Below are 13,262 nucleotides of genomic sequence, written 5' to 3'. Positions count from 1 at the left end.
TAGATGGTAGGTTTGTACCCCAAGCGTCTTAATGAGTTATACATTAGAACAGAGGCTCTTAATATACAGACACTTTTATTGAAGTGCTTCCCCAAAGGTGCTCATAATTGCTCCTCTTTATCCTGTATAAAGAGTAGTCTGGACCCCATGCCTTAATCATTTTCACTGACAGTGAATCACTGTGGATGAGGCACCCCTTGCCCCCCATGTCTGTGTCGGAGGCTGTGGACTGAATCACTGGCTGCCTCACCCAGGGCTCCCAGGGGACACAGCAGCCAGTTCCTGTTGCTCAGTCTTGCTCCACCTCCAGGCTGTGTTTGTGGAATATGAAGCACCATGGTGTGGTGTGATCGTGGGGTACAGATGCTGCTGACCACAGTGGGGGCTTTCGCAGCCTTTAGTCTAATGACCATCGCTATTGGCACGGACTACTGGCTGTATTCCCGGGCTCACATCTGTAACGGAACAAACTTAACTATGGACGACTCTCAGACCCAACCTAAGAAGACCAAAGGGGATCTCACCCACTCCGGGCTCTGGAGGATCTGTTGCATTGAGGGTGAGTGTTTCTTTCAGATACTGTAGACATGAGATACAGGTGTATGGGCGCCCCGCTTGGTTGTGTGCTGAGTCTGTCCAGGTGGTACCTCGAATTTCATTGTGTATTTGATCTGGTTGCTTAGCAACCAGCATATGGAGATTTGCTATAAGCCTTGTGATTTATAGGGAGACATTAAGGTGTAGCCGTCATGTGTCCCTCTCTAAAATCCTTATCTGGGGACGTTGTGCGGCCCCGAAACATCGGTTATTTGCAGTATATAGTAAGTTTCCCAATTCTCTTATTTCCCAAGTTGCCGCAGGTCAGGGAGATTGAGAATCAGACAGAGAACCGAACAATATAAATCTATGGAGCCGATGGAAAAGTTCAACACATGCGCTGGGGTATAGACTGCAGAGATGGATACACAATAGTCTAGACGGGGATTATTACATTGTCAGCACGGTGTTCAGCATCGCTCCTCTCACATACCCGGGGTGACTTGGGAGATGTCCGCCAGCTGTGGTGCTGAACTTCGCTGTGCGCCCAACGTGCTCTGCTCTGTAATATTCACACACCACACAATGCATTGCAACTGTAACACACACATGCACCACACGAACCATCTGCAATGTGCACCACACAACTCACTTTAGCACACACGTGGACCAAATGAAAAAAACTCCTGGAACACACAGACCAAACAAATCATTTTTAATACACAAATACTACATCATTCACCTGTAATAAATTTATATATATCACACAAACCACCTATAATACACACACAGGCTGCACATAGCATCTGTGACACACACATATACACCAAACAATTCACCTAGAAAACACACAGACCACATAATACATCTGTGGCATGCACATGGGCACTATGACTCTGTAACACACACAACCACATAATGCCCCTGTAACACATACATGGATCAGACAATGCACCTGTAACACACTCATGAACCAGACCATGTACCTGTAACACACTCATGAACCAGACAATGTACCTGTAATACACTCATGAACCAGACCATGCACCTGTAACACACACACACACACACACACACACATGGACCAGACTATACATCTGTAACACAAATACATGGACCAGACCATGTACCTGTAACACACTCATGAACCAGACAATGTACCTGTAACACACGCATGGACCAGACAATGCACCTGTAACACAAACACACACACACATGGACCAGACCATGCACCTGTAACACACATACATGGACCAGACTATGCACCTGTTGTTACACACATACATGGACCAGACCATGCACCTGTTACACACATATATGGACCAGACCATGCACCTGTGACACACTAATGAACCAGACAATACACCTGTAACACACTCATGACCCAGACCATGCTCTGTAACACACACGCATGGATCAGATAATGCACCTGTAACACACACACACATGGACCAGACCATGCACCTGTTACACACATACATGGACCAGACTATGCACTTGTGACACACTCATGAACCAGACAATGTACCTGTAACACACACGCATGGACCAGACAATGAACCTGTAACACACACACACACACACACATGGACCAGACCATGCACCTGTAACACACATACATGAACTAGACCATGCACCTGTTACACACACATGGACCAGACCATGTACCTGTAACACACACACATATGGACCAGACTTTGCACATGTGATACACACACACATGGACACACAATGCACTTGTAACATACACTATCCCACGTATAGACCGGTCAATTCTCAATTAACATGCAACATACCACGCCATTCATATGTAACACACACATATATCAGTGCGTAGGGACGTGCAGTCAGGGCAGAGCCTCCCCTGCCATACTCCCTCCCCTATTGTACTCCCTGTCATGTTCCAGAGTTTGATATAAAAATTGTGTTTTTATATATGTGTGTCTCCCCAGCCACTGACCTCACCGCACGTCACTGTCACTCCATACACCAGTAATACACATAAGACCTGATTCATAGATGTACGCTAACCCAATGGTTAACGCACATCTCTGATGATTTGGGGCTTGACAAGCTGCGGCGTTTGGGGGGCGGAGCTGGCCACTGTTCCCGGAAACGGGGGCGTGTCGCCCCCCCCTTTTCCGGAAGGGTTGAGGACAGAGTCTGCGTCGGTGGACATAGATTTCCTGACCACTCAATTGACCAGGACCCGACAAGGCTGTGGTAAGCCTCGGTTGCAGCGCTGGGATCACAGATGCAGTAAGGAGGTGTCTGTCTTCTGTATTTGCATTTTAGATGGACAGAATAGTACAGACGCTTGTGTGCGGCTCTGCAATTCCGTCCATCTCTGAATCAGGCCCATAGACCACACCATGCACCTGTAACACACACACACACATAAAGCACCCACTGTAGCTGTAAAACACACATATACCATGAAATTCACATACAGTACATCTAGCCACACAATTAGTCTAACATACACAGAGCACATAATACACTTGTAACGCATACTCAGACCACATTACAGAATGTAGTCTCATCCCAGTCTAGTCTCAAACATAGCGCCTGATTCATTAAGGATCTCAAATGCAACAGTGCATGCAGTTGGGCGACTGTTAAATACAGCGTATGCGTATGCATGGCAGTGTACGTGCGCGAAGGCACCACTGCAGTCGCACTGCGATCACACAAATCACGGCGAGCCATCGCAGAGTGATTGACAGGCAGTGAACATTTGAGGGTGGTGATGGAGGGGTGGTTGGAGATACGCAGACGTGCCTATCCATTTGAACGCCGTTGCATGGGAGTGCTTAAATTAGCCAGCGCGATTGCCTACACAGCTTGAGTACTTACTGCATGCAACAAGGTTAGCAGTTTCTAAGTAAGGTCAGGGCTGCTGTAATTCTGCATGAGTGGCCGATGGTACTTGATGTTACCGATGTATACACAGGATTGCAAAGTATTACGGATGTCAGATAGCGGTACTGGGAGCCAGTGGGCGTGCGTGTTAGTGCCACTACATTGTGATAGCATTCATTTGCATATTTTCGCAACAGATCTGCGTGCGATTACGGAGCTGCAATCGCAGTAGTGATCCTTAATGTATCAGGCCCATAGACCATTCAAAATACTTATAATACACACACACAGATCAAACAATATACATGTAAAGGCCCCCATACACCTGCCGACGGATCGCTGGATCCTGCGATGGGATCGGAAACGCCGATCCACGGGGCAGAAATGCAGACCGGCGGCCATCGGGTGATCGCTGAAATTAAATTTCACTGATGTGCCAATCAAGATCATATTTTGATCGTGATCGGCAAATCAGTGAAATACAACATGTTGGATCTTACCCATCCTGCAATGCCGGGTTGCAGGATCGTAACATTGCGGTAATCCGTCGGTAGTGTGTGGGCCCCATAATGCATACATAAACCACACAGTTTACCTGTAAAACCACATAATTAACACCGTGCACCTGTATCAAACAACAAGACCACACGATTCACCTTTGACACACACCTAAACAATAAATTTGCCTGTAACACAAACCTATGTAGTATAATTCAATTGCAAAATACACCTGTAACACACACCTGCACATAACAGTTCACCTGTAACACACACACATACACAGTACAGTAGAATTCATCTGTAACATACAGCTGCACAGCACAATTCACCTGTAATACGTACCTACACAGTACAGTTCACCTGTAACACATACCAAAATAGTACAATTCACCTGTAACTCACACCTACATAGTACAATTCATCTGCAACACACACACTACACAGTACAATTCCCCTTTAGCACACACCTACATCAGTATATTTCACCTGTAACACATATACAGTTCACCTATAATAGACACTTATACAGTTCAATTCACATGTAAACACCTATACAGTGCTATTCACTTGGCATATACAACTACAAAATAGCATTAACCTTTAACATACTTAAACAGTAATATTCATGTGTAATACAAACATATTTAGTACAATTCACCTGTAACACATAGCTTTATAGTACACCTACATAGTACTATTCACTTATAACACCCATACACAGCACAATTCACTTGTAAGACACACATACACATTACAATGCATCTGTAACACTCACACTACACAGTACAATTCCACTTTAACACACACCTACACAGTATATTTCACCTGTAACACACACCTACATAGAACAATTCACCTGTAACACACACCTGCATAGAACAATTCACCTGTAACACACACCTAACAGAACAATTCACCTATAACACACACCTAAATAGAACAATTCACTTGTAACACACATCACAGTACAATTTCCCTGTAACACACACCTACACCATACAATTCACCTGTAATAAACACCTACACAGCACAAGTTACATGTAACACATACAGGGCCCGATTCAGACCCGGTCGCTATGAGCATACGCTCGCATGATGCGTATGCGAATATTTGAAAGTGACGCGGTGTGGAGCGATCGCTCACCAAGGCATAAGCACGCCCATCGTACCTGTACAAGCGTTCACTTTGTGTATGCAGACTCCCCTTAGAGTATGCAGAAACGCCCACTGCCCCACGTCATCTCCCGGTAGTTTATGAAAACATTGGTACATCGCCCACTATCAGATGTGAACGCAGTCCTTGTGGTAGCTTTTTTTTACCGCAAGCATTGTGAGCATATAAGAGGAATAAAATGGCTGGTGACGTGTACTATGACGCTGCCTGTTAATTATGTACGCCTCTAAAACGGCGTTGAAACACTCGGGCACTCCTGCGTTCGCATCTCCAACCCCCCCGTTTTTACTGGACTGCCCCTGTCACCACCCACAAACGGCCTCTCCTGTCACTCACTCTGCTGGGCTGGTTTTGCTGGGCGAGCGAGGGATCTGTGATCGCACAGTGTAGTTTGCGCATGCGCACTGCGATGCATGCGCAGATTAGCAACCATCGGCAATTGCGAAGGGACTGCAGATACCGTCCTGGTCTGAATCAGGCCTACAGTACCTACAAAGTAAAATTCACCTTTACCACAGTTACATAGTACAATTCACATGTAACACACACCTACAGAATACAAGCCACCTGAAACACACACCTACTCTGCTAGCGCCGAGCATCTTTTTTGCATATTTTTCACCTGAAAATGTGTCTTACGTCAGAATGTGATGCGACTAAGATGTACCACGAGACTGCACTGATTCATTTGATATGCAACATCTGTATGCAGCTGAATCTGTATATGAAGCACAACAGAACTTGGTGTGGAAAACAGCCACAGCCTCTGCATCATAGCCAGTGGCGTAACTAAGTGGGGTCGAGCAGGGCTCGCGCCCTGGGCGACACCGGACCGGGGGCTGGGGGCGCTCCCGGCCACAGTCCAGGACACTGGTGGTCAGTGTAATGCGCACCGCACGGAGTGCAGCCTTCACTACACAGTAACAAACACTGCCGCCGGCTAGTACAGTCGTACTACCCGGCGGCAGTGTGCTGTTTTGGCAGCCAATGAGAGTCAGACAGATTCTCATTGACTGCTGCGCTGCGCCCACTGCTGGAGCCGGGCTGGAGCTCACTCATGAGCTACATCTTCCGAGCCCCGCAGTGGGTGATGGGAGAGGCGTCATGACGTCTCTCCCATAATGCAGAGCGGATCGGCCCGGAAGGATAGAAAAGTGGACGGCCGCGGGAGCAGGAGCAGAAACGGGGATTCAGGTAACTGTTTTTTTTTTTATACGTGTGTGTCTTTGTCTGGTACTGCTGGGGGGGACTACTACTGGGGGCACTATATAAGGGGCACTACATAGGAGGGACCACTACTAGGTGCACTGCATAGGGGGGACTACTACTGGGGGCACTATATAAGGGGCACTGCATAGGAGGGACCACTACTAGGTGCACTGCATAGGGGGGACTACTACTGGGGGCACTATATAAGGGGCACTGCATAGGAGGGACCACTACTAGGCGCACTGCATAGTGGGGACTACTACTGGGGGCACTGCATAGGGGGGACTACTACTGGGGGTACTATATAAGGGGCACTGCATAGGAGGGACCACTACTAGGCGCACTGCATAGGGGGGACTACTACTGGGGGCACTATATAAGGGGCACTGCATAGGAGGGACCACTACTAGGCGCACTGCATAGGGGGGACTACTACTGGGGGCACTATATAAGAGGCACTACTGGGGGCACTGCATAGGGGGGACCACTACTGGGGGCACTGCATAGGGGGGGACTACTACTGGGGGCACTATATAAGGGGAACTGCATAGGAGGGACCACTACTGGGTGCATTGCATAGGGGGGACTACTACTGGGGGCACTATATAAGGGGCACTGCATAGGAGGGACCACTACTAGGCGCACTGCATAGGGGGGACTACTACTGGGGCACTATGTAAGAGGCACTACTGGGGGCACTGCATAGGAGGGACCACTACTAGGCACACTGCATAGGGGGGACTACTACTGGGGGCACTATATAAGGGGCACTGCATAGGAGGGACCACTACTAGGCGCACTGCATAGGGGGAACTACTACTGGGGGCACTATATAAGAGGCACTAGTAAGGGCACTGCATAGGGGGGACACTACTGGGGGCACTGCATAGGGGGGACTACTACTGGGTTCACTATATAAGGGGCACTGCATAGGAGGGACCACTACTGGGGGCACTGCATAGGGGGGACTACTACTGGGGGCACTATATAAGGGGAACTGCATAGGAGGGACCACTACTGGGTGCATTGCATAGGGGGGACTACTACTGGGGGCACTATATAAGGGGCACTGCATAGGAGGGACCACTACTAGGCGCACTGCATAGGGGGGACTACTACTGGGGCACTATGTAAGAGGCACTACTGGGGGCACTGCATAGGAGGGACCACTACTAGGCACACTGCATAGGGGGGACTACTACTGGGGGCACTATATAAGGGGCACTGCATAGGAGGGACCACTACTAGGCGCACTGCATAGGGGGAACTACTACTGGGGGCACTATATAAGAGGCACTAGTAAGGGCACTGCATAGGGGGGACACTACTGGGGGCACTGCATAGGGGGGACTACTACTGGGTTCACTATATAAGGGGCACTGCATAGGAGGGACCACTACTGGGGGCACTGCATAGGGGGGACTACTACTGGGGGCACTATATAGGGGCTAACTACTGGGGGCACAATATAAGGGGCACTATTGGGGGACCTGCATAGGGGGGACAGGGACTACTATTGTGGGCATTGCATAAAGGGGACTACTACTGGGGGCACTATATAAGAGGCACTACTGGGAGCACTATATAGGGACTTACTACTGGGGCACTATATAAGGGACACTACAAGGGGCACTGCTACTGGGGACATTGCATAAGGGGCACTACTACAGTGGGCATTGCAAGAGGGGCACTACTAGGGGCATTAAGTTTTAAGGTGCATATGGAATGGAATGTTCCCAGAGTTATGAGAAACGCTGGTGTGTCATGTTTCCACACCCCCATTTTCCAGTTTCCACGCCCCTTGTGGCATGTGACCACGCCCACTTTTTCAGTGTGTGCACCTACTTGGAGGGGAGGGCTCCATTTTTTAACTTGTTCTGGGCTCCAAATACCCTAGTTACGCCACTGATCATAGCACTTTGCAGTGGCTTCATGAGGCACACATCTACAGAGTTAAATACACTTAACACACACAAACACAGTACAGTATACATGTAACACACACTTACACAATACTGTTCACCTGTAATAACACCTACACAGTACAATTCACCTGTTACACATACCTACATAGGGCCTAATTCAGCAGTGCGCGCAAGTGCACTGCTGAACGCAGATTCCTGATGATCGGGAAATCTGCGCAGGCACATGACCCGTTCTGCGCATGTGCAGAACGGGTCTGCGATCCTGCAAGCAGACTGCCAGCAGACTGTCAGTGATTAACAGTCTGCTGGCGTTTGTGGCCGGGGAGGGGGCGGCGGTGGCCTCTGTTGCCCGAAACGGAGGCGTGACGCCTCCATTGGTGGGGAGGGAAGAGGACAGGATCTTCATCGGCTGACGGAGATTTCCTGGCCTCTTACTCTAATCTGCGGCGGCCGGCTGCGTGACCCCCTGCGTGCAGCTTTGCAATTGCGGTCCTTGAATCAGGCCCATAGTACAATTCACCTGTAACCCATACCTACATAGTACAATTCACGTGTAACCCATACCTACATAGTGCAATTCACCTGTAACCCATACCTACATAGTGCAATTCACCTGTAACCCATACCTACATAAAACAATTCACCTGCAACCCATACCTACATAGTACAATTCACCTGTAACCCATACCTACATAGTACAATTCACCTGTAACCCATACCTACATAGTACAATTCACCTGTAACCCATACCTACATAGTACAATTCACCTGTAACCCATACCTACATAGTACAATTCACCTGTAACCCATACCTACATAGTACAATTCACCTGTAACCCATACCTACATAGTACAATTCACCGTGGTGCGCAAGATGACTCACCATTGAGTGAAAAGCTGTTGGAATTTGGCCGCTGCAGTGAGAGGAACTGCGTCTTTCGATGTAGTCCCTGACAATAGCACGCCCCTTACGCGCTAGCCACATCGAGGCTTTCTATAACCGCCCAGGAACGCCTATCGGCACTTCATGGATCTCTTCGGAACACAATTGCAGTGGGTCTTGGACACATGCGCATAAGTAAAACATCGGGCGCTTTGCATTCGATGTTTTACTTGAGACTGGGTCTAAATCAGGCCCATAGTTACAAAGTACACTTCCCATATAACATACACCTACAGAGTACAATCCATCTGTAACATACACCTACATAGTATAATTCACCTGTATCACACACCTACAGTACCAATCACCTGTAATAAAAAGCAATACAGTATATTTGACCTGGAACATACACACACACACAGTGAAATCCACCTGACATACACAACTACAATGTAACTATTCACATTTTACACAATTCACCTGTAACACACACCTAGTATATAGTATAATTCACCTGTAACACAAACGCCGGCCACACAATTCACATTGATGAATAAATAGACCATATCATTATCCTTAAAAATGCTGTTAGACCACAGTCTCCCTTATAACTCATATAGATGTCACAATTCACAATAAAACACACAAAGACCACACAATTGTTATATATCACACATACGAGGCTACACACCAGTAACACACAAGTAGACTACACATTTCACCTTGGAACACCATCAGACCAAACAATCTGTTCCCGTGAATTTATCTATAATAAAAACAAACCAAGGTATTATTAACTTATTACTAAACCCTCCAATGCAAAGCGCTGTCTGGTAATGCTGTTCCTTATATACTTATACAGTATAGTGTGAATGGATGGCGGATGATAGACTATCCCCAGAACACTTCTTATAAATAGATTTTTGTTTACTTCCCTGATTAGTACCAGGGAATGGGTATGAAATACCGCCGGCCATGCGATTCCCGTCAGCGGTAGCCCGACAGGAGCAGAGTGCGACGCAGCGGAAGCCCGACAGCTCTGGAAATCCCAATCGTGGATAGGTAAGTATCCACTAACCTAACCCCCCTAACCCTAACCCTCCCTAGGGGTGCCTAACCCTAACTTCCCCCCCAAGTGCCTAACCCTAATCCCCCCTCTAAGTGCCTAACCCTAACCACCCCCTTCCCCGCTACCTAAACCTAATTCCCCCAGGGGGTGCCTAACCCTAAGTCCCCCCCGGGGGTGCCTAACCCTAACCCTCCCTCCCCCTAGCCTAACCCTAACCCTCCCGGGGGGGTGCCTAACCCTAAGTCCCCCTCGGGAGCCCTAAACCTAACCCTCCCCCCCCTCAGATGTCCGCTCGCGGCGCCCGGCATCACTACGATCGTGATGCCGGGCGCCGGTCTCCCGGCGTCGGTGAAATGCGGGCGTCTACATCTAGATGCCCGGAATTTCACCGATGCCAGGATAAGACAGTCGGGATGCCGGCTGCCGGTATATAGGCAGTCGGCTTCCCGATTGCTTCCCAGTACCAGTGCTGTGACACAATAATTTTGTGTGGTTTTTTGGACATGCATAAAAAGACTGATTTTAACTTGTTAGGCCTAACAGCTGCAAGTTACAGGTCTTCCTGGACCGTCACAGTAATGAGTCTTTTGTGGTCTCTCAGCAGTAATAGCGCAGTGTACAGTAATTATAATGATTGAGGGGTCTATTTACTAAGCAGTGTTAGGAGACAGAATGAAAAGTGATAAGGTGCCAGACAATCAGCTCCCAACTGTCTTTTTTCAAACACAGCCTGTGAGATGGCAGTTGGGAGCTGATTGGCTGGCACCTTATCACTTTTCATTCTGTCTCCTAACACTGCTTAGTAAATAGACCCCTTAATTTCATACTGTATATTGGACAATATGGGTCTGATTCAGAGGTGCATTCAGTGGCAGCTATGGCTGCGTCTTATGCTAATGCAGGCTTGCTGACAATCTAGCTGCCTCTTCCTGGAGGAGGAAGCCAGCTCGACACAGAGGGAGGGGGGGGACGTGACACGATCTTGAGGGTGGGGCTGGGGCCATGACCACGTGATTGCGGCCTCACCCCCGCTACACAGTGGCAAGATTACTGACATTGTGTAGCCAGGCGTGGGGCCACGAAAATGCGATTCAGCGCGAATCGCATAATCAACTCCCCCCGGACTGGCCACTGATGTAAGGAGGGAGCAGGCGCTGGTGGGAGGTATGGAGGGTTGGCGTCGGCCAGGAGACTTGCCCACTCTTCCGGGTGGCTGGGAGCAGCACCCGATTTTCGAGAGCGCTGCCGGGCCCCGGTAAAGAGGGGGCGTGGCCTACTCGCGGGAGGCGTGGCCACGCCCCCTCGAATAAAAAAGTAAAAAAAAGTGTACATTTGCAGCGCCGCTGCACGCCGGGGAGGGAGGCGCTGCGAGCCCCTCAGCCCGGCGCAAAGCCAGGAGGGGCGCGATCAGTGTGATCGCTCCCCCCCTCAGGCATAGGAGATTGCTCGCGGCTGCTAAGCAGCAGCCACAGCAATCTCCCACTGCATCTCAGCACACGCTGTGTGCTGGGAGATAGTGAGGAGGGAGGGGGGGGCGGCGCCGGACCCAGGCCCCCGCCGGGCCCCTCTGGAAGCCCGGGCCCGGGTAAATTGTACCCGCTCCCCCCCCCCTCTCGGCGCCCCTGGGGTTAGGGTGCGGGTGGGGAGGGTTAGGATTAGGGTGCAAAAAGGGAGGGTTAGAGGGAGAAGGGGGTAGGGTTAACATACTTACCCGACCCCTGTCGAGATTCCCAGCATTGGGATGCCGCTGTTTGCAATTTGACAACAGGTATCCCGACTACCGGGATTTCATACCCAACCCTTATTACTAATGCAGGGAAATTGTACTAATGATCCCATATGAATGTACAGTATATATGTAACAACTATATAATGGGGGCAAGGTACAATCAGAGAGATTGCTAGACTCTTCAGGGAGTCAGGGAGATTGGAGTCTCCCTGACAATCAGGGAGAGTAGGAAAGTATGCCTATGGCAGATGCCGTTTCTCCATCTGACCATGGCGTCCTGTGTGAGTGGCTGTGTATTTTTGGACGCAGTTACTGTCAGTAATATGCCTGCGTCTGCTTAGCCACCGCTTATTTCCTCCCAGGAATGCTCACTGAAATTCACAGATCACACGTCGAAATCTGTGCTGCGTCTCTGTGCGGTAACAATCGGGATAGTCTGACAGTGAAAATGTGTGATTGGTAGAAGTGTACAGAAAGTTGAAATCTTAAAATACAAACAGCTCCAACAAGCAAAGACATAGACAACATGGGAATAATAATAATAATAATATTAGTCAATATTAGAAAGTAGTAGTCTATGCTGTCCATATGTGACTCTAAACTCCAAGATGCCTTCTTAGTGCGTTATAGGTTCCACAGAAAATGTTAGTTCTTACATAAATAGCTAATTATCACTGTGCCTTGGGCCTGATTCAGAGACGGACGCAATGCCGTTATATTCCCAGAATTCGCAAAATGAGAGATTGTTAGCTATTGTGCATGCGTGAAAGCCAAACTGCTCACTCGCAGCGATTGTATTGCGATCACTCTCGTACACAGGAATCATATGCAAAGTGAGTGACAGGTAGCGTTTGGGGGCCAGTAACGGGGGTTGGTTAGAAAAACGCAGGCATGTCTGACCATTTGAACACCGATGTGCGTCGATGGTTTACACTGTTGTACATCATTGGATGGATATGAGAAGGCAGCAGTGGGTGTCCCAATGCTCGGCTAAGCTTTGGAAGGCATTAGCATATTTTAGCAACTGTGATCTGTGCAAAATACAGTTACCATTGCATTAGCGTCAATCTCTGAATCAGACCCTACTTTCAATAACAGACCCAACTTGAGAAGCTGAATTGGATAATGTAGAGACATGTAATTATAATCATTATACACATTGCCCACACTATACCGATACATGTTTTTCACAACTACATTTTTAAAATACTTCATGTCAGTTATTAAAGGTAAATTGTATTTTATGTACATGAGATGGATATAACTAGCAGTGAAAATGTTACTGTAATGGGAAACGTATGAGAACGCTAAGGATAAAGCAGTAAATTAAAAGAGCTTCTACATTTATGATGGTAACATTGTATATATTGTTT

At 48.3% G+C, this 13,262-nt stretch overlaps 1 protein-coding gene across 1 annotated transcript in view; it reads left to right on the top strand.

The window, feature by feature from the left end:
• Positions 1-291: 291 nt before the first annotated feature.
• CACNG4 (calcium voltage-gated channel auxiliary subunit gamma 4) overlaps positions 292-13,262 on the top strand; it is a 113,179-nt gene continuing 100,208 nt past the window's right edge. Inside the window, exon 1 of the mRNA XM_088467936.1 lies at positions 292-559. Coding sequence (XP_088324062.1) covers positions 337-559 — 223 coding nt within the window. The 5' untranslated portion in view covers positions 292-336. The remainder of the gene's footprint in view (positions 560-13,262) is intronic.

This window comes from Taudactylus pleione, unplaced genomic scaffold (genome assembly GCF_031769625.1).
Source record: "Taudactylus pleione unplaced genomic scaffold, aTauple2 ptg000012l, whole genome shotgun sequence".
Taxonomy (NCBI): domain Eukaryota; kingdom Metazoa; phylum Chordata; class Amphibia; order Anura; family Myobatrachidae; genus Taudactylus; species Taudactylus pleione.
This window is presented reverse-complemented; position numbering and strand designations above follow the sequence as displayed.